General features: G+C 44.4%; 1 protein-coding gene and 2 long non-coding RNA genes across 6 annotated transcripts; 2 read left to right on the forward strand and 1 right to left on the reverse strand.

The window, feature by feature from the left end:
• Window positions 1–262: 262 nt before the first annotated feature.
• Window positions 263–12,149, reverse strand: LOC123462156. 2 transcript variants are annotated; one of them, XR_006638132.1, is made up of 4 exons: window positions 11,706–12,149; window positions 11,525–11,613; window positions 10,497–10,636; window positions 263–3,977 (listed from the first exon to the last, which is right to left on the reverse strand). It is a non-coding gene; the product is annotated as an uncharacterized LOC123462156 (long non-coding RNA). The 2 variants fall into 2 exon arrangements; XR_006638131.1 differs by having other exon boundaries at window positions 11,525–12,149.
• LOC123462157 lies at window positions 9,143–15,345 on the forward strand. 3 transcript variants are annotated; one of them, XR_006638133.1, is made up of 4 exons: window positions 9,143–9,200; window positions 11,775–11,898; window positions 13,529–13,592; window positions 14,472–15,345. It is a non-coding gene; the product is annotated as an uncharacterized LOC123462157 (long non-coding RNA). The 3 variants fall into 3 exon arrangements; XR_006638134.1 differs by lacking the exon at window positions 9,143–9,200 and adding an exon at window positions 11,517–11,649; XR_006638135.1 differs by lacking the exon at window positions 13,529–13,592.
• Window positions 15,346–18,697: 3,352 nt separating this feature from the next.
• Foxg1 (forkhead box G1) lies at window positions 18,698–21,427 on the forward strand. Its single transcript, XM_004661850.3, has one exon. The coding sequence runs from the start codon at window positions 19,017–19,019 to the stop codon at window positions 20,496–20,498; it is 1,482 nt and encodes a 493-aa protein (XP_004661907.3). The 5' UTR covers window positions 18,698–19,016; the 3' UTR covers window positions 20,499–21,427.
• The last annotated feature ends 1,139 nt before the right edge of the window (window positions 21,428–22,566 follow it).

A 22,566-nucleotide genomic window follows, 5' to 3' on the forward strand; every position in this document is an offset into this window, starting at 1 on the left:
TGTTCATTTTGGGTCTGCCTCAGTGATGAGGTGTTGGGAGCCTCTGCATCTCTGGATGTATGCTTTGGTAGGAGTTGATTGTTCTCTGTGTTGACTTCCTTCACCCTTGTGCTGGTATCAGGTTCACCAAGAAAACAGTACCCTTACTTGTTTCACCAATTATTCTTAGTTTCAGCTAGGGCCCTTTTTAAGTATGATGGGGTGGTTCTCTACTTAGGATCTGCAACTAACTGAAAAAGAGAAGCAGATTCTCTGATGGAGAGTAAAATTAGCACCAGTGTATGGCCATACCACCCTGAACATGCCCGATCTCATCTAATATTAAAATTTTTTGAGATTATTGGAGTGTCCTTCCTCAAGGGAAACTGGCCTTCCATTCATGAGGGGTTCTAAGTCCTTATAAACTAGCTTAAGTCTGGAAATCAGCTAAGTGACCATGGTTCTCAGTTACCATGATTCAAAACAGCCTTTCATTCATTTTCTCTGAAACTTTTCTGCTTAGACAGGTCTAGCAAGAACTTACTAGGTTTCCTATTGATTTCACTTCTGGGAATACTATGATTGATTGGCTAGTACCAAAGGTGCACACAAGTGATAGCATATGAACGTTGCTTTGCTTGTGCTGTCTTTGATGATTCAGTGCTGCCACTTGTCACTAATGACTTCAGGATCCAGGCTTACTTACTGTACATAAATCATCTAATTCAGCAACAGTGTCTCCCACTGTCAGATCTGCATTAAATGGAAGAGCAATGACTAAGCTTTTCAAGTATGCTGGTGTGCCCCTCACAAATCCTCTTTTTACAGTGCTACTGAAGGGCACAACTTTTGTGTCCTCCCATAAGGATGAGTTTTTACATGCAAATCCACTCTAGCATTTCAGTTTCTCTGAGTCTTTTAATCCCATCATCAAGATTAAGCCAAGGTATATAAGGCAGCTCTAGGTGGCCATCTTTTGACCCACACTTTAGCCAACCACTCAAATAAATTCTTGCCACCTTTGTAACTGCATTATTAAACTTAGAACCTCTGCTCAATGAGTCCATATTGATAAATTCAGTACAATCTAGTTTTATGCTCCTTCCTCCATTATCCAATACCCATAAAATTGATTTCCTCATATATTCTCCAGAGTTAAAAAAAAAAATAAAACTCATAAAAGTTCATTCCCTCCTTGTGAGTCACACTTTCTAACTCACCTATAGTGGCCTATTTAACCTTAAGTATGGTTATAGGTCTGAAGAGGAAAGTGGGTAGACACTGAGGGGCATCACCATTGTCCTACTTGGCATCTGTGTCAGGAAAAGTCACTGTTGGGTCCAGAAATTGCAGGAATAATTCTCTCAGGCAAAGGCTGACAAGGCAGCATTGCTGGGAGTGGATACTTCCACTGCTAAGCATAGAGATGCTACTTCCTCAGACAAAATAAACCCATCAGAATCTAAGTTCAGGGCCTTCAGCTTCATCAGAGACTTGCAACATATGTCTGTTCCGAATTACAGAAACTCACTCATTTCCAATCAGTGTCCCCACATTAATTACCCTTGCATTATAAGTGAGTCAATTGTATGATAAGGCCTTGAGCTTGGTTTACTGCAACTTGAGCCCCTATAGATGCTGGACAGAATAGTTGCTTCTAGGGCATACTTAGAAACATTTCAATTTTTACCCACATTCTGAACTGGGAAACTTCATATCTCAGCTTCTTCTTTTGTCTTTTTACTTTATCCAAGCATACTAAATGCAAATGGCCAGCTTTATGATATTTCACATTTTTTCACAAATATTCAAAAGTTTTATATACAAAGTTACTAAATTTCTTGCTCTTCACAAGAGGTAAATCAGGGTCATCAAATACATCTATTTTGACTAGTTCTTCAAATTGTTAAACAAAAAATAAATAAATAAAGTTAAAAAATTGGGCATTATAGCACACACTTATAATCCCAAAACTCAAGAACTGGGGTAGGAGGATCACCATTAGTTTGAGGCCATCCTGGGCTACAAAGTGAGTTCTAGGTTAGCCTGAGAGTGACACCTTGAATCAAAAATTAAAGTCAAATAAAATGAATAAATAGTTAACATCATGGATTATGAGTGATCTCCTTACTACCTACAGAGTCTTTCATAGTGCTACATTTTGAAGAGCCAGCTCCAGATTATGCCATGCTCACTAGAAAAATTCTTTCTTATAGTTTTCTTTTCCTAGAACCTCTCCTGGTATCACAAACTCTGCAAATCAGGGTTCTCCAGGGAAAAAGAACCAATAGAATGAAGATGTATTATAAAGGAGATTTACTAGATGTGTTTACAGCATATGGGCTGGGCAGCCCAACAATGGCTGTCTGTAGGCTGGAGAACAGGAAAATCCAGAAAGAAGCACCTCAGTCCATGAGGCTGGATGCCTCAGCAGTCCAAGTTTGGAACTGAAGGATTCCTCCACGGCCATTGGAAAGCTGATGAAGTTGGCTTCCAATGTCCATGAAGGATAGAAGCACTGGGTAGATACACACACCAGCAAGCAGCATGGGCAGCCAAGCAAACATCCCTGGGGATACTTTACATAAAGTCTACCACCAGAGTTTCTGTTGGCAGATTTTCTGCCCTATATCAATCCTTCCAGGAAGTACTCTCACAGATATGCTGGAGAGGCAAGGCTCTTACTGGATTTCTAATCTGATCAAGTTGACAACAAAACCTAAGAGTCACAATCATACATTCTGAAAGTAATGGAATCAGATTCAAAACCAGGGATCACAAGACCAGAGCATAAGCTTTTAGACACAGCAGGTGAACAACAGCAGCAAAAGTGTTAGCTAGGAGTGGTTAAAGGCACTTGCTTGGGTTCAGTTCCCCAATATCTACATAAAGCCAGTAGCACAAAGTAGCCCATGAGTCTGGATTTCATTTGTAGCAGGAAGAGGCCCTGACATGTCCATATTTATTCCTTCATTCACTGAAGCATTCATTCTGTCTTGCTCGTGTGTATGTGTACATTCATTTGTGTATTTATAAATACATAAATAAATATTTTAAAAATAGAACTAACTCTGGAAATCTAGGGGTTAATAAACTTCGAGATCCACTCTCCAGCTCCACAGTGGCACACCTTCTTCAGCAAGACTTCTTTTCCCAAGTTGTCCATCAACTGGAGATCAAATATTCAAAACACATGAGTTTATGTGTGTATGGGTGGGGGCATCTTATTAAAATTACCACAATGTGCTATGTAATGCTTAATAAAATAGAACAAAAACATAAAAGCAGGTGGGTTTCTTGAGTCCTTTTTCCAATACTACATTCTCAACATTAAGAATATTTTGGAGATAGATATCAGGGAATATATATATATATATATTACAAAAATATATCAAGTAGATGAGAATGTTTATATCTCATTTGTGGTCCACATGTAATTCTGTTTATCCTAATAACATTTAAGACAAAATGTTTAACATTACTAAATACAGAGATTGCAGAAATTTCTGGAAGGTGTTGTGCCAGCTAAACTAAACTACATCTGATCTTGATAATTAAATAGTCTTTCCAAATACTCTGGCACAAATAACTTGAAAATATGGAAAGTCAGGTGCTTCTCTCCTGAGCCCCAAGCAAACACGGGAGCAAAGACCTGCAAGATTTAGGGGATAGCTGGTGTTCAGGTGGATCTGCAACATGAAGATTCAGCCAACTTGTAACATTTGTCCATCCAGTGGCAGACAAGAATGAAGTGAGCAAACACATTAATGAAGGATGCTAGCTATCCAAGCAGAAAGCAACATCAGAAGAATATTTTGAGAATATTCCTAACTACAATTTTGCATAGTTCGCAGGAGACACTGATTCAGATACTGATTCTCCTTCCTTGGCTGCTGAATCCCAGGATGTCTTCAATTCCTGCCAACTCCAAAGTCTTGGCTCCAAGGATGACTAACAAAAATTTTCGGAGGACAATCTTTTTGCACACACGATGCCTCCTGTGGAAATAATATTGAATGATTAGTGTTGAGGGGAGGAAACAATGCTACAAGAACAGTAGTAAGCATGGACTCTATCAAATTGCAAGGAGGCCTGTGAATACTCTAATGGAACATGGCATCCTGGGGAGATGCACACAGTAGCATCTGGCAGTAGTTCCTGCTGTGGCGTGTCTCCACTTCCTGCTGTGAATGAGTAAATCCTAACGCGGATCATGGGCAGGCTATGGCTGTTCCAAGGCCAGGGTTTGCCCTCCTTTCCTGCATCTTCCAGCAGTATCTTAGAGAAGATGTTTAGCCTTCTGGTCAATTATCTCAGTTCTAAAATAAAATAATACCTGATTTTATTGGTCTGTAAAAAAGTTGACAGAAAAAAAAAGCATGCCTTGTTAATTTTAAGCAGGTTGATAATCTTTAATCCAAAATTCTTAAATATGAAGTGTTTTCAGGTCCAAACCTTTTTGAATGTCAACCTGACAATCCCTAAATTTTATTTTTGAGAACATTAAGCATTTCAAATTTTTCAGATTAGAGTTGCCCAACTGGCAAAGTCTTAGTAAATATTACAAAATAGAAAAAAAAATCCAGAAATCTGAACCACTTCGACACTAACATAAGACAGCTTGGTTACTGGTCTTAGTCATATGAGGAATGCAAGAATATCAGAGAACAACATAATGATACACAACACCGAAATCTTTGCCAGAGGACTCACAGTCTTCCTCATGAGGAGTCCTGATCATTTTACCCATGCAGATCAGTGTAGAAGTGACACTCCTTTTATATGCCTTCAGCCTCCCTAGACCTCTATTATGCTGAGCATGTGTACATCACAGTGTGATTTTTTCTTATGTGAGCAATCTTCTCCTTGTTAAATGTGTGGAATAATGTTCTAGTTGGGATCGAATTTGGACACATTTTATTACCACCTCCTGAAGTAATTTGTTCACAGGGCTACAGAAGTGGAAAGACATTTGGCTCTGGTACCTAAAAATATTAACAATAATAATAATAATCCCCACGATGATCTAGGAACATGCGAGAGGAACTCAAATACAGCTGCCTCAGCTTTGCATGCAGTTTAATCACATTCCCACATCATGATTTTTCTGGATAGACATCAAGAGAGAGAGAGAGTGGCATGCATGCCAATGAATTAGTAAATGATGGCTGGAGAGTAGAAGAATTTTGTTACTTTTTTAAAAAGACAGAAAAAAAAAAAAAGAGGATGGATGAACCATGGAGAAGAAGGGCTTACCAATTCTCACTTCGAGTAAGAGGATTATCAGGTGAATACAGAATTGCACTGACTTTCCTGTCTTGGTAAGAGTTAGTTGCAAATGGCAGGACAGAGCAAGAAGAACATTCTCAAATGAACGATCATGATTGATTGATTCTTAGATGTTCTGAGGTATATGGAACAATAGGGAGCATTTTGTGTGTAAGGAAACTAAGCTTGATGGAAGTGGTGTGCCTAGCTTAACTTCCCCCAAATAGAACTATCAACCATTTTAATATGCCAGTCAGTGGGCAAATTCCATAAGAAAAGCACAGCAAGCATGAGTGAAAGCAAAATGTCATTAACAACATTGGTATCCTTGAGAAAGGAACACATATATTCCAAGAGCTATCAGCTTCTTTGCTGATGGGGAATTAAAAAATGTGCACTTCACTAAGTGCATGTACAAACCATACTCGCACACATGGCCCACAAACAAGGAATGAAATGGAGTCTTCCACGACTTCAATCTAAGTGTTAAATGACAAGCAAATGCTTACGTTGCTATTCTGAAAATTCCTGGACTCTAATTTGACATTGCTAAGACTGCACCTGTGCCCAGAGAGTCCATCATCCGTCCCTCCAAGAAGAAGAGATGAGATGCATCCATGCATAAAAATTTCATTAATTTGAATTAAAAAATGGGAAAAGAAGATATATAGAGAGCACAGATGTGTTTATTTAAAATATGGTGTCATTTTTAGGGTTGGAGGGATAGCTCAGAGTTTAAGGCATTTGCCTGTAAAGCCAAAGGACCCAGGTTCGATTCTCCAAGACCCACATTAGCCAGATGCACAAGGAGGTGCATGCATCTGAAATTCGTTTGCAGTGGCTGGCGCGTCCATTCTCTCTCTGCCTCTTTCTCTGTCAAATAAATAAATAAGTAAATAAACAAATAAACAAATAAACAAATAAATAATTTTTTAACATGGTGTCATTTTTAGTATGTTCCTGATACTAACAAGACAGTAATCTCAAATCAATGAGATGAGATGGTTATTTCAGTCATATATATATATATATATATATATATATATATATACACACACACACACATATATACATACATACATATGCACCAATTTCAATTTTAAGTATTTTATGTATATACAATTGTAAAATTAATTAAATAAAACAAGAGCACACATATCATTTGTGTAATTAGTCTTGATGTGAAACTTAAAGAATTGACGATTGCTCTTACAAACTAACCTAAAGTAGTAAAACATAATTCTTTTTCTCTATAGTAATATCTATTATAATCTTTAATATCAGAGGAGTTCTGTTTGCAAACGGATCCATCAAATTTTATTTTAAAATAATCCACCCTGCCTTTGTCCTTTAAAAATCCACTGTTCAGTAAACGTTCATTCTGACTATTGAGTATTATGGTCACGAGATGGCGCTGCTGACGTTTGAATGAGATTTTCTACTTCAAAAAATTTTTTAATTCTTACCTTTTTTAAAATCATTTTTGTGTCATTTTTTTGGAAGTTTGTGCAAATAGAAGATAGCTGGAAATTTAGATATTAAAAATTGCAGGTCATTTATTTTTCAGATGAAGAAAGAAGTAGAAAGGTAAAGACATTTTCCTAGGAAGAGCATGGGTAACAGGAGATGGAAAACAGTGCCTCTGTCTACAGCGTACCAGCTTTTAAGAAGCAAGAGTGTTTCAGTTGTGAATAATACATCCATCATCATGTTTCCTATCAAAACGCATTGGGTAACATTTATTACCTATCTAGTAAAATTATGTAATTTTCCTCTTGGTGGCCTTTGCCTTGGAAACAGGGTATATGAACTGTGTGGACACATAACTTTTGCAGGACAGACTTGCTTAAAAGATTAAGAAAGCTTGATTGGTGATTCTACTCTCCAGTGTGCCTCCTTTCCAGGTTACACAGCAAATCCAAGTGAATGTTTCCTACAAAGTCGTTAGAAGCTTACATATAATGCCATATGCAGGGCATCTTCAACTCTGCATGGATGCCATAAGAAAAGAAAACCAGAAGTGGCTTTTCTTCACAAGATTAACACTGAAGGGGCACCACTGAGGGCCATCCACAGCTGTGGTCACCAGCTCAGGTGAGGAGAGAAGAAAGGTCTGTCTGGAGGAAAAAGAAGGCAGGGTTTACTGGGAGAGGCAACTATGTGGTGAAGCCTGGGGTATCAGATTGTCCTGCTCTACAAAGAAAACCCAAACTGTACCACTGCTCTAGGGTGAATGACAGGCAGTGGGAAGGGACAGAGTTTCAAACTCACTAAAAGTATCAGACCCCTTTTTAGACCCTTTCTCAAAAAAAAAAAAAAAAACCTGAAGGAGGAGGAGGAGGAAGAAGAAGAATGGATATGCCCAGAAAAGAGAAAAAGGAAAAGGAGCCAGCATAGCGACTAGCCTTGGGAAAATCCACACAGATGAACATGTTTGCGGTGTTAAGTGGTGCGCATTAGCAGCCTACACACGTAGTGGAAGGCCAACATCACTGCTGGTATAATACAAGGGAGGAATGATAGACCTGGCAGTGGAGAGGGGAAGAGCTAGTTTTGCATAAAACAAAGCAAACCATTTCTGAGAACTTGAGTGGAGTCAGTTTGGGTCACACAGGCCTTGCTCCATAGGGAAGGCATGGACTAGGCCATCAGTTTCAGACTTTTGTTAGTTTTAAATACATATTTACTTCAATGGCCTTGTAAAATAGTTTGTATGATATAAAAATAGCTTCTTAGTTTGTGGTTATGAGGTTCTGTTTGGGAGAGAACAGAATAACCATCTCCCAGATAAGCGGACACTAACAACTGACCTTTAAGGAGTTTTTTGATACTCAGAGTAAAAATGGTCACCTCCACCACCCCACTCTTTCTTTCATCTACGCTTACAGAATGTGTGGTAGAGACAGGGAAAAGGGGGAGAGGGAGGAACAGTACGAAATCAAAAGAAAAGGTAGGGACAGAAGGAGGGAGGGAGAAAAAGAGAAAACAGAGAGTGAGGGGACTAAAGGATGGTAGGAAGGGAAGGGGAAGGAAGGAAAGAAGGAGGGAGAGAGAAAGACGAAAACAGGAAGGTGGGGGAGAGAAGGGAGGAAAGGAAAGAGGGAGGGAAAAGAATATTGGAGGGAAGAAGAGGTAGAGGAAAACAGGAGTAAAACCCAGCTGAAGCTAAATTCCTTACCATCCAAGCAAAACTAGTGCTTGAACAGTGTTGTAAGTACTTTAAGGCAATATAAAACAAAATTTTGGGGGCTGAGACGCATGCTGCAGTGCGCAACGTTAAACAAACCCATTTCTCTCAGAGCCGTGGATTCTGTGCTGGGCCTTTCCCTGTCCTCAGAATCTCTTTGCCCAGGCTCCAAGCTTTGCTGTACAGCAGCTTGGGGCGGGGGCGGGGGGGGCGATGGCAGGGTGGCTGGTATCTTTTTTTTTCTTTACCTGAAGAGCCGAGGGGATCTACCAAGACTGAAATATGAAAAAAGATCCATAGTCCCTCCGAACTAAACCCATTATCTCCCGTGCACAGAAGTTTCTTCAAACTCCAGAACCTCGGCTTTCTCAGGGTTATAGATAGGCTCTAGGGAGGATGCATCCCCACCCGGCTTCTATAAACACAGTATTTCCAGCAGCCCACCTGGGACGATAAAAGGACTTACAGGATGACTAGATAAATCTGGGTCTCAGATCTTCCTGCGGCCAGGGAAGAAATTGTGAAAAAGTAAGGAAAAGTTCTAGAATTACCAACAACAGAAAGGGTGCTTTTCTCTGCGGGAGTCTGGGGAAAAAAAGATGGTTTGGGATGAGGTGATTTTTCTCACCAGCTGTCCCTTCATGAGACCTAAGTGCAGGCTACTCTTAGGGTCCGCGGGATAGCTGTGGATTCTCTCTCCAGAACCAGCTATCCCTCACCCGCTTCCCCAGCAACACCTTCTGCGCTTTCGTGGGAAAGCACCGAGGTACGCAAGGCTCGCTTCTTTTGTCAGTAGCACGGAACAATTGCTAAGAAAATACCGTGACGCTTTTGCAGGGCAGGAGGGAATATGAAGGGGTGGAGTGGGGGAGTTGGTTTGGACAGCAATTTGCAAAGGAATATTAACGTTGATTCCCCAGGTCATTGCGGGAAAAGGGGTTGTTGTTAGGGTTGAACTGCAAAGTGCTTCCTCTAGGTGGCAGACTTTGGTACCAAACAACCGCTAGGCAAGGCTGACTTCGAATGCAGGATTAAGGTTCTTGCTGGTTAAAAATAATAATAGTAATAATATAGAGGTGTGGGGCTGTTTTTCCCTTGTTAGATATTTATTTATTACAGGGAAAAGTCATTGATTTTCCTAAGCAAACTGTGTTTCTCCTTCACTTGGTGGAAAATAAAAACTGTTTGAATAAATAAGTTATTTCTGAACATTTTGTTGTCAAAGTGTTAAATGTTCCCGTCATTTTTATTCAAACACTAACATGATTACAGCCAATTATATATTCACCAGTGTTCTTTATCTTAAAGTAATTGTACTTGTCACTAATAAAACAGAGGAATAATGGATCGCTACTGTTCTGGATTTTCAAGCAATTTTGTGTAATTTGATTGAATTATACATCTTATCTTCTATTTTTTATTTTTATATTTGGAGATTCTATTTTTTGAAAATTGCAGCTCTATGCTTGTTTTGTTGATTTTCCAGTAGCGCACACTTCGGTGACACTGGTAAATAAAGCCCCTTTGAAATGTCGGAAATCAGCTGGGTTCCCCCCCCCCCACTATACCCCACTTCAACGTGGGGAAGACCTGAAGTCTCCGCCGCGAGGAAATCGGAACGAGTGGGTGCGCTTCCCCTAAAGTTGCAAGCCAAGAGAAACACCCCTTGCGCCCCAGAGGCAATCACCTCCCTGCCTAGATGGACTCTCGGGGGCTTTGTCTCTTTCCCATAATGATACTGTTAGGTGTCTAGGGCTTCAAACATGCCAAGACAAGCAGAGCATGGATTCAGTACATGTGCAGCGCGCACAACGGGAAAGGCAAACACACTCGCAGCTGAAAGATAAACTGTATATATTACTCCAGTTAGACAACTCATCCTCCACGTCCCCAACATTAGTTTATGTCTAGTTGTCTATGTTCTTTTGCTTCAGATATACATAAGAATGAACATCCTTATCCCCCCCCCCAACACGCATTTTAAAAAATCATTTCAGTTTTTAAACGAGGGAAAAACACACATGTACTCAGTGTTCTTAGTGGGACAAATTAAGAAACGAACCTGACATCAGTGAGACAGGAGCTATCATCGTAAGGGGCCGACTCGGAAACTGAAGGAGCAGCGAATGTACACGTCGTACTTTCCCAACAAATATCTGCAGTTTCCAGGACATGGTTCCAATGCCCCGCTAGAAGCTGCAGCTGCAAGAGGGAGCCGAGGGCACTCACAAGTGGCTCGCGTGGGACCCAATATTTGTCAATAACAACAACAACAAAATCAAATGAGACCAAGGCTGAGGATTTTGAACTGTTTCCGAAGCCCTGGAGTGAATACACACAAGGATAACAAAAAGTCGCTAGAGATGTGTTGACTCCACTTTTCCGCCCCGGGGAGCAATTCCTAGGGCAAAATCCAGTGCTAACTGGTCGCAGAAGCAGAAGCAGCTGAAAATGTTTCAGGGGACAAAGAACGAGCTATGTGTAGTACACGTACTCTGAGCACTTTTTCAAGAAATGGGATCTTGTAATCAATAGCATATGCGTAAATGTAAATAGGGGAAAGAATTTCTTTAATTGGTTAGGATACAATGTTTCATGTGCAATTCTGGGTCTCCCACCCACGGATTATTTTGTAGTGTGGACTTAGAACTCTGTGAAACCTTCGGGCCCAGTTTTGTGTTGCAAGCAGGTTAGCATATACTTAGCTTAATTGGGAACCATTAGTCTTGGGTGTTTATTCTAAGTCTAAAGGGTGGATTGCACCGGCAGTATTCAGAGAACTGAGTCTGGACAGGCGGCAGCTGCTAAACCTACTGGGGCGACCGCAGCGGAGCCAGTTCAGTGGCCCTGAGCTCCAAGGTCCAGACCGCCTGCCAGCCCCGAGGGAGGTTCTCTCTGGAGGAGCTGGGGTTTCTCAGCGCTTCCACTTCCTCTTGGGCCCATCTATCTTATCTAACACGTTCACGCCCCGGGAGAAAAGAAAAGAGTGAGGGAAAGAAAGAAAGAGAGAGAGAGAGAGAGATTGGGAGAGAGGGAGGGAGGGAGGAAGGAAGAAAGAGAAAGGAAAGAAAAAAAAAAAGACCTCCTCACCATGGTGATTATAGTTCACGTGCTCGGAGCCAAACTTGCCCACCGCTGGAGAGCTTTCAATCTTGAAGGCTGCTTTCTCTCCTATGTGCCTTAGGGACAAACCCAGAAGGAAGCTACTAAATTTGGTAAACCAGACTCTACCCAGGATTGTTGTATAAATAAAAAAGTTCCCTGGACACACCTAAGAAAGGGAGCTGAGTTGCTTTATTTCCAGACGATATCGGTATATTATTCTCTCTTCTGGACCCAGCTTCATCTGTCGGATCCTCTCGCTACATACGAGCAAGAAAGGCAAGCGTGAAGGCTCTGTTCTCCGGTTTCAATACTCCTTCCATGCAATTGAATATTCGAATTAACTTCAGCAGCGTGCGCTGGTATTTTTTTTTTTTTTTATTCTTCTGGGTTTGCACTATACGCATACAAGTTTATAATCTGTAACTGGTCCCCCTTCCCGCCCCCTGCTCTGACCATGGCAGATGACCTATAAGGCCCAAAAATATTGATCTGTTTGTGCATGCATCTAGTCTGATGTTCAAAAGAAACCGAGACAGCTAGGCTGAAAAGTTACCATTACACCAAGGGAGAGAAGGGGATCTGCATCTAGAGAGGAAGCCTGGAAGCCAGGCCTCCTCCTGGCTTGACTGCCCTTGGCAGGCTAGGATGACAAAGGAGCAAGGGGAGCCCTGTAGCAGCAGCGTGCAGACCCTGTAGCCCGAGCTCCTGAAGCTCTCAGCCAGGAACCCGAACGCGAACGCGGGCTGGTAGTGGCAGCTCCAAGGGGGTGGACGGGACAGTACCTTGGGGGGACACTAATGCGAAAGATTTTGCGCCGCTTGGGTTTAGGTGGCTCGTAGGGAAGGCTACAGAAAACCACGCTAAAGAGCAAAGAGGCACATGGGTATGTGCGGGCATACTAGTGCATTGCTTTAGGTTGGGTCGCAGGTTGTTAGAAAGGAAACAGGCTTATTTTAGGAGTAAATAGTTTGTTTTCTCTCCTCAACTTCTCCCAGGCTAAGGGACTTTGGAGTTTTCTCTCTCCCTATTCCTCCATGGCCTTTCAGTGTACGAAAGTCATTTGAAAAAAAATGTATATAATATGAATATATATATTGAATATAGAATGTTAACATAAATGTATATCTTTCCATGTGCATTTAACAATTGAGAGGTGACTGTCCCTCAGCAGGTTACCCAATAGCTGCAACTGAGCCACACTTTCATTTTTCTCTCACATCTGGTGTGGGGTCCATTTGAAAGGATACTTCAGAACCAAGAGATATGTTATTTCCTGAAGGGTGCTATACCACTTACCAAGGTAAATAAATCACATTGATGCTCCCTAACATTAAGAACTGTGATGAGATAGTTAGGAACCCAGGCTCTTACAAGCTCAGTATTTTTGAGGCCTACAAACTTTTGTTTCAACATGATAAATACAAGGTCATTTTTTTTTTCCTTTTTAGTCTCAGTGATGGAAAAACAAAGATAGCATAGTTATTTACATTTGAGTTTTTCAGTCTCCCTTGCTCCCTCTTTGGTGCTAAGGATAAGCCATGTCTTCTGTCTCTAGCTCAAGACCACACTTCTGACCCTTTGCTCTGCTTTGTTCCTAAGCTTCCCTATCCTCTTTGAAAGTATGTGTGCACCAACTGCTTGGGCACCCGATCAAAAAATGGAAGATGACCATTCAGGACCAGCTTGCCCAAGCAGTACAGAGCAGCTTCTTTCTCCTTGTCGGATCTGATATGCAAGTGGAACGAGGTCTGCCTTCCTATTTTCAGGGACTTCTATAAATTGTTTTCTAAAGACTCAAGCTGTTGACAAATAACAGGGAAACGGCCTTCCATACTCACATGAGCAGTTCATGTTATTCTACTGAGAAACTTCCTGGAAACGAAAAGTCCATCAGCCCTAGGCTGGTGACATCCTACCCGAGTGTGAGCCTGACTACCCTGGGGTTAATGTTGGGACAAAACTTCTCTTGTACGTTTTACTTTTTGGCAGAAGGAAGATCTCAGGACTCCTCCACTGGATGCCTATAGATTTGGCTTTATGGAACATGAAACAGGTAGTGTCCAGAGACTTGCAGGGAGAAGCCAATAGGGCTCTATAGAGACCACCCTTCTTCCTCTTTCTTTGGACTTTCTGGCTTTGGAATTGACTCGCTAGCTCATAAAAGTTAAACACTGAGACTTTCAAATACATGGCTCTCCATAGATTTTTTTTTTTCTCAAGCAAAATTGCCTGTGCCACAATGTTATGATGGAAGGATGCTGAAATGACAGGCCTAGTAGACGCTTGTCTTAATCATTGGTTTCTTAATTTACTTTTAGAGCTGTGTGTGTGTGTGTGTGTGTGTGTGTACATACACACACACACACACACACGCACACACACACGCGCGCGCGCGCGCAATGCGCACATGTGCGCGCCCCGGGATGTTAAGGGTATGCGCGGTGCTTAGGCGCACTTGAGCAGCCATTGACAACCTGCAGCTCCCTAATGAGTGACGAGGCTGGGCTGCTGCCGAAAAGTAACACTTCCCTGGTGTGAAGACCTCTTACTGGGAAGTTTAGTTCACTACTGTTCTCGCAAGCCTAATCGTATAACCTGTAACCAAACCCACAGAACAGGGATACAACACACTGAAGAGTGATTCCTAATCAGTAAATGTTAGCACCAATACCCGCTGTTAGGAAGAGATTACACACAAGTTGGCTCTAGGGAGGGCCCGTTTGGAGTGTGACAGAATCTCCGGAAATACCTGGAAGTCTCTGCATTGCACAGGGTGCTCTGACACCCAAAATCCAAGGAGTCAGAGACCCCTGTGCCTGGGCTGGGCCAGAGCTCTAGCTAGAACTTGGTGAAGGACCTGTTCCCACCACATCCTCATAGAAAGAGACAGCAGGGTGGAAGTCGTTAAATACAATGTCTTCTTCATTCACAGGTAACAGGAAAGAGCCAGAGTGAGACAGTCCCTGAGGAAGACAATGTAATACCACCAAATGGAGAAGTGAAATAAACTGTACCTACTCTGATGAAGTATGCCAGGCTAGTAATTAAAAGCAGGGGAGGAATAACCTAATTCCTTTCCCCATCAAATATTCCTTTGGAACTGCTCACTCTGTAATGGATGTCTTCTTTCTTTGGGGGTGGGGGCAGAGCAGTGAGACCAAGGCCTGAAGATAGAGAAATTTACTACTACATATAGCAGAAAATTACCTTTGCTGTGACATCTGATTTTACTATTTTACTCACTATTTCATTAACAGTGCACAATATAAGAGTGATCAAGTTTATTAAATTTATTAGGAGGAAAAATTATAATGATGGGGAATTTGTTTCCACTCTGAGACCACTGGTTGTCCTCAGTCTTCAGAAGGTACTCACACAGACTGAAGGGTTGAAAGCAGGGCTTTATGCTCTGCAGGGAAGGACCCCTGGCTTACGTGGGCAGGCTCTCAAATCCAATTTGCACCCAAATTGGCCAGTAGGATTTACAAAGCCTCATCCACGGACTTTCAACTTGCACAATACTCTATCCAGGAACCCTCCTCCCCCTCCATTTCAGCTCCCAGCAGTTCTAAAAAGAAGTCATTGCTGATACAAATATAAGTCGATGAGTAAACAGTGCATATTTTATTAAACAAGCCTGATCTATATGTGCATCCTGGTATACATTCGAATCTCACAACATAGAGCAATTAAAATTATTTAAAGGAATTCAAACTTGCTTTCTTGAAAACTGCATATAACAATTGCATTTGTGAGGCTGAAGTTTAAGTATTAACCCATTTCTATTATCATAAAATGTATTTTGAGACATGCATTCATACAACCCATTAAAATAATATGTTGTGTATCCTTAATTTGGCTGCAAAACATTTTCCAGGTCAATGGGAGCCCCTGACATATCCATTCCATTCAGGTTATTTCTGCTCTCAGGTGGGACCCCTACATCTTGCTCTTTGAAAGTAAAGAGAAGAAAAACTTATTTTGCCTTCTAATTTCTTGCTCAGGGTAAGTAAGCAAACAATGCACATTCAGGCCTTGACCTAAGAAACACCTTAAAACATTAAAAATTCATCGCTCAGAGCTGGAGTTGTGCTCAAGGAGTGCTCCTCCAGTTCACCGCTGAGCTCAGATTTGAATGAAATGTCCAATGTTAACAAACAATACCCACGTTTGGCACTTTGTGCATTAAATTGATCAAACAGATTTTAGGAAGCACAATGCGCAATTTGTACAGACCTGATTGAGTTAATATAATATCAGCAAATTTTACATCGAAATGATTCTGTTTCTTTTCTTTGTGTTTAAAACCAGCACAGATTACAAATTTTAATGATCTGAAAATGTTTGGTATACAAAATCATGCTTATTTCAGTATTAGCAAAAACACAAGAAATTTTTCAACACAAACACCCAGCTGTGTCTATTTTAAAAGCAGTTCAATGACAGCTTGCACTTATGAGCATGCAATCAGCTAATTTCGCTTTTTTTTTCTTCTGTGTTAATCAACACTTTCCTTCCTGCATATCAGAGTACAAATAGTATAGTTACTCCACATCAGTAAATGTTTACGTAACCTGTCCTTTCCCAAGAATCCGGTTACACCAAATCATTTCACGCTAGACCGACTACGAAAACGTACCGAGTTGTCCACCTCAGAGGGAGCCCTGTGAGCCATTATAAGTGGTGGTGAGAAGGGGGGTCGTGTGGGGGGGAGTGAAGAGGAGGAGTTGGTGGAGTGAAGGGTGGGAGGGGAAAGGAGGGAGGGAAAGACGTGGGGGAAATGCAAGGGGAAGGAAGGAGAAATCAGGGATGGGGAGGAAATAGAGTTGAGGAAAAGTAGGAAGAAAGGGCCTGGGGAAGGGAGAAGGGTGGAAAGAGAGAGGTGAACAGGAAGAGGAAAGCCCAGGGATCTCTTCAGCTTGGTTGGCAAAGCCCATTAGCTCACCGGGCTCAGTGAAAAATCCTGAGCTTAGAAACCAACCTTGGCGCCATGTCATTGTCAAAGTTAACTGCTGGAACTAGGACTTTCCCCAAGTGCATTTAGAGTTTGTTTTAAAGGAGCTGTGTAGATATAGTATATGCATATACACACAGTGGAAGGATGCTTGAGGTTAGTCAAATATTCAATCAACAGCATTCGTAATAGATTTAAATCAGCTATTTGTAATTTTCTGCAATTCTACCCAAAATCTGTCTCTCTGTCGTCCCCCCCCCCCGCGTCTCTCTCACCTACTCCTCCCATTTCAAAATTGGAGGTGGGGACAGTGGAAGAACTATTCTTCTGAGTACGCATCTACCGCATTAGAATTTCATGTTATTCATAGGCCCCGCTTTTTCTTTGATGCCAAATCTGCCAGATCATTTAGCTGAGAGCTCATCAAAGTGAAGAATGCTTACATGGCACGGTTATTTACCTTACAGAGGAGGGGAAAGGTGCGTGTCACCCCCGCGGCTCCACCTCCTTCTTCTCCGGTCTGGCTACATCCTCCTCCATACACTGTGGTGTGCTGCGTGCCCAGGTGGGGTGTGCAGCTTCTGATCACTGTGCTCCATACTAAATTCCAATCCCTGGGAAATGCTGGGCCTTAGCCCTGCCCCAGGGATCCTTTTAAATACCCAGAATCGCAGTCTTTCCACTCACTCCAACCTTCAACCGAACCTTTCCTTCCCAAACCCTGGACGCTGGGACTGTGATATCCAGGTTCCCCAGGCTCCTGCGGGCTGCTAGCAAGAGCAAGAGCAAGAGCAAGAGCAAGAGCAAGAGCAGCCTCCAGTTACACTACTATTTCATAATTGAGATCTTTACGAAATAGAAGCACTTCAGAAATAGGAAGAAAAGAGGAGTGAACCTAGAAATATGTGTGTGTGTGTGTGTGTGTGTGTGTGTGTGTGTGTGTGTGTGTGTTTGTGTGTGTATGTTTTAACGGAAAGAAGCAGATGCCCACCCTGATTTTCCCTTCCAAGTCAAGCAAAACGGAAATATTTCTAGGGTAATCGCTGGTGACTCTCCTCTTCCAGTGGTGACTAGAAGCTGAGAGGAGGAGCTGGAGCGCGAGAAGACACCAAGTCACCCACCCCGCGCGGGAGTGGAGGGGAGGAAGAGCCACACGGAGAGCATGTGTCCCCTCACTTATTTCACGACGGCGTGGCACTGTGACCGCCCCAGGCAGCGATCAGCCCCGAAGGCCCACTGCCTCGCCCATCTCTGAGCCACCGCGGCCGAGCTTCCCGCCTGCTCCAGCCTTGCGCTGCCGCCGCCGGCGTCCAGAAACCAGTAAGTGCCCCGTTCCGAGCCCCGGACCTGCACCGGGTTTCCAGCTACCCTAGGGAGTCACCCGCGGGAGGAGGGAAGGGGGTGCTCGACGTTCCCAGCAGCTCGGGACCCGCAGGCCCAGGCTTCAGGCCCACCCAGGAAAGTAGTGCCCAGCTCTTCCTCCTCCATTTCCTGCCCTACCCGCGCGCATCCTCTCCGCACTTCTGCGCTTCCCCGCGCCGCCCCCGCCGCCCGCGCGGATAAAGATAAAATTGGATACAAACTTTAATCAATAAAGATAAATATTGACGTTCAAACGAAAATGACCCAATACACTGAGGAGGAGGCCAGCCACGGGAGCGCCGGGGCCGGGAAGCGGGGCTCGGATTGAGGCGAGCCCCGGGCTGCAGGGGCGGCGGGGCCTCTGCCGGGCCGCTGCGCGCCGTGCTCCCCGGGAGCCCGCGTATCCCTGCGCGGCGCGGGGGGCGCGGCCGCCAAGGGTCCCAGGCCGGCGCGGGAGGGGGAGGCGGACACCCGAGGGGGCGGGCGCAGGGGGCGGGGAGGGGCGGGGATAGGTGGGCCTGGTCCTGCCGATTGGACGATGGTGGGAGAGACGCTCCCGCACGCCGCCAGCTCTGATTGGCCCAGCGGTAGGAAAGGTTAAACCAAAAATTTTTTTACAGCCCTAGTGTGCGCCTGTAGCTCGGAAAATTAATTGTGGCTATAGCCGCCTCGATCGCTGTCTCCCCAGCCTCGCCGCGGCCGCTCCGGGACGCGCCCGCCCGCCGCCCGGCTCTCCCCCCCTTTGGGCTGCTGCTGCCGCTGCTGCTGTGACTGCTGCTGCGAGAGGAGGAGGAGGAGGAGGAAGCAGCGGGGGGGAGGGGGGAGAGGGGGGTGGGGGGGAAGGCCGACAAGTAGAGTTGGGAGCTAGGGAGCTTCACCCCTGGGGCGGTGGTGGTTTCTTTTTCCCCCCCCCCCTTTTTTCCTTTCCCCTCTCTTCTCTGTCTCTCTCCTCTTTTCTTCCCTAATTCCTGAGGGGTGGTTGCTGCTTTTGCTACATGACTTGCCAGCGCCCGAGCCTGCGGTCCACCTGCGCTGCTGCCCGAGCGCTCTGCGCCGCCGCCCGCGCCCCCCGCGCTCCGCTGCGCACCCACCGGCCACCGCCGCCCGACGCGCCGCAGCCCGGCTCCCGCGCCGCCGCCGTTCCCCCCCGACGCCTGGGTGATGTTGGACATGGGAGATAGGAAAGAGGTGAAAATGATCCCCAAGTCCTCGTTCAGCATCAACAGCCTGGTACCCGAAGCGGTCCAGAACGACAACCACCACGCGAGCCACGGCCACCACAACAGCCACCACCCCCAGCACCACCACCACCACCACCACCACCACCACCACCACCCGCCGCCGCCCGCCCCGCAACCGCCGCCGCCGCAGCCGCAGCCGCCGCCGCCGCCCCCGGCCCCGCAGCCCCCGCAGGCGCGCGGCGCCACGGCCGCGCCCGCCGACGACGACAAGGGCCCCCAGCCGCTGGTGCTGCCGCCGCCGCCGCCGCCGCCGGCCGTCCTGGACGCGGCCAAGGCGGACGCGCTGGGCGGCAAGGGCGAGCCGGGCGGCGGCGGCGGCGGCGGGGGCCCGGCCGAGCTGGCGGCCGTCGGGCCGGACGACAAGGAGAAGGTCGCGGGCGCCGCGGGGGAGGAGAAGAAGGGGGCGGGCGAGGGCGGCAAGGACGGGGAGGGGGGCGGCAAGGAGGGCGACAAGAAGAACGGCAAGTACGAGAAGCCGCCGTTCAGCTACAACGCGCTCATCATGATGGCCATCCGCCAGAGCCCCGAGAAGCGCCTGACGCTCAACGGCATCTACGAGTTCATCATGAAGAACTTCCCCTACTACCGCGAGAACAAGCAGGGCTGGCAGAACTCCATCCGCCACAACCTGTCGCTCAACAAGTGCTTCGTGAAGGTGCCGCGCCACTACGACGACCCGGGCAAGGGCAACTACTGGATGCTGGACCCGTCCAGCGACGACGTGTTCATCGGCGGCACCACGGGCAAGCTGCGGCGGCGCTCCACCACGTCGCGGGCCAAGCTGGCCTTCAAGCGCGGCGCGCGCCTCACCTCCACCGGCCTCACCTTCATGGACCGCGCCGGCTCCCTCTACTGGCCCATGTCGCCCTTCCTGTCCCTGCACCACCCCCGCGCCAGCAGCACTTTGAGTTACAACGGCACCACGTCGGCCTACCCGAGCCACCCGATGCCCTACAGCTCCGTGTTGACTCAGAACTCCCTGGGCAACAACCACTCCTTCTCCACGGCCAACGGGCTCAGCGTGGACCGCCTGGTCAACGGGGAGATCCCGTACGCCACGCACCACCTCACGGCCGCCGCCCTCGCCGCCTCGGTGCCCTGCGGCCTGTCGGTGCCCTGCTCCGGGACCTACTCGCTCAACCCCTGCTCCGTCAACCTGCTGGCGGGACAGACCAGTTACTTTTTCCCCCACGTCCCGCACCCGTCAATGACTTCGCAGAGCAGTACGTCCATGAGCGCCCGGGCCGCGTCCTCCTCCACGTCGCCGCAGGCCCCCTCGACCCTGCCCTGTGAGTCATTAAGACCCTCTTTGCCAAGTTTTACCACAGGACTGTCCGGAGGACTGTCTGATTATTTCACACATCAAAATCAGGGGTCTTCTTCTAACCCTTTAATACATTAACGTCCCTGGGACCAGACTGTAAGTGAGCGTTTTACACACACATTTGCATTGTAAATGATAATTAAAAATAAGTCCAGGTATTTTTTATTAAGCCCCAACCCCCATTCCCGGCCCCCATTTTCTGTACGTTTGTTCAGTCTTTAGAGTTGTTTACTATTCTAACAAGGTGTGGAGTGTCAGCGAGGTGCAATGTGGGGAGAATACATTGTAGAATATAAGGTTTGGATGTCAAATTATAGTAGGATGTGTATCTAGTGACTGCTTCACCATTTCATTCAAACCTGACCGATCTATATCTAAAGGCCGCCAGATTTCCGTGTGTGCAGTATTATAAGTTATCATGGATCGATCTGGTGGACGCAGGCCTTGACAACAACCTAAATTTATGGAAAGAGTTTTAAAATGTTAAACTGTAATTTGTATTTAAAAAGCATTTTTGTAGTAAAGGTGCCCAAGAAATTATATTGGCCATTTATTGTTTTGTCCTTTTTTCTTTAAAGAACTTCTTTTTTCCTTTTGTTTACTTTTAGACCAAAGATTGGATTCTAGCAAATGCACTTGGTATACTAAGTATTAAAAACAAACAGTAAGTTGTTTCAGTTGGCAACACTGCCCATTCAATTGAATTGGAAGGGGACAAAATTAAGGATTGCCTTCAGTTCGTGTTGTGTATATTTCGATGTATGTGGTCACTAACAGGTCACTTTTATTTTTTCTAAATGTAGTGAAATGTTAATACCTATTGTACTTATAGGTAAATCTTGCAAATATGTAACCTTGTTGCGCAAATGCCGCATCAATTTGAGTGATTGTTAATGTTGTCTTAAGATTTCTTGATTGTGATACTGTGGTCATATGCCCGTGTTTGTCACTTACAAAAATGTTTACTATGAACACACAGAAATAAAAATAGGCTAAATTCATATATATCTTGATACTTTTGTCTCTTTTATTAAGTGCAGCTGGTTTTTAAGGCATCACTCGATTTTTAGGAAATTCAAAGGCTTCCCCCCCTTCTTTTATTCAGCTAAATTCTGATTTAAACTGCTCCTTTAATTTGACCTGAGACTTTAAATGAAAATAGTATTTTTCCCCTGTGTGAACAAATTTTACCCAGGAGCAGGCTACCTAGCAAACATGAGCTTTAAGCAAAAGTGTAGGCTTATCAGCTAATTCTGTAAGCTTCTGTGGTCGTACAGCAAAGAGATATTTAAACTTTCATGTGCATAGCTGTTTACTCAGTGCTTCTTTTCAAATAAGTTCAAAGAATGCTTTTTGTATATTTTGTTTCAGGTATCTTGTTTATAGCATTTGGCAAGCTATAAATATGTGTGTGTGTGTGTGTGTGTGTGTGTTTAGCTAGAAGTGAAAAATGAGCACACACACACAGTTGGTGTGTGTGTGTATATACATATATGTGTTTGTACATATACATACACACAGAGAGCCCTTCAGGTCAGGTACAATTTGTGCTATGAATGCTGCAAACAATTTTGTTTAAGTATTTGTATTTATACTTTCAAAGTCAGCATTTATTTTTTGTGGCTGTTCACCCACAATGAAAGATTCTAATAAAGATGTGCTGAAGTTGCAATATAGCTGTTGCTGCAATGATCACCTGTTGTAATGACTTGCCAGTTGATGTTGATATTTTAATTTTAAAATTATAACAACCAAAAATTCTAATTCTTCACAAGTACAATGCCTCTCCTTCCTAGTTTTACAACATAGAGGTATCTATTGGTTTTTCTTATACATCTGTATAATATAACCTAGAGATTTGTTTCTTTTGCTTATACGAGTCAAAATTTTGTTTTACCTTGTAATATGCATATGTATTGCAACATATGAGACATGGAATATATATATATTATATATATATATATGCATATATGAAACAAAATGAAAGCTTTTTAAATAAAAATGTTTCAGGCAGCTCAGTTGCTATAATTCCAGAAAATAACTAGAAAAGATGAGTTAAAGGTTTAGTAATTAATTGGATCCTGTTTTGTGTTTGTGGAGGACAAGTTGTTCATTTGTTACAGTTGTGTAGTCTGAAATGTGTTCT

The sequence above is a fragment of the Jaculus jaculus genome, chromosome 7 (genome assembly GCF_020740685.1).
Source record: "Jaculus jaculus isolate mJacJac1 chromosome 7, mJacJac1.mat.Y.cur, whole genome shotgun sequence".
NCBI classification, from domain to species: domain Eukaryota; kingdom Metazoa; phylum Chordata; class Mammalia; order Rodentia; family Dipodidae; genus Jaculus; species Jaculus jaculus.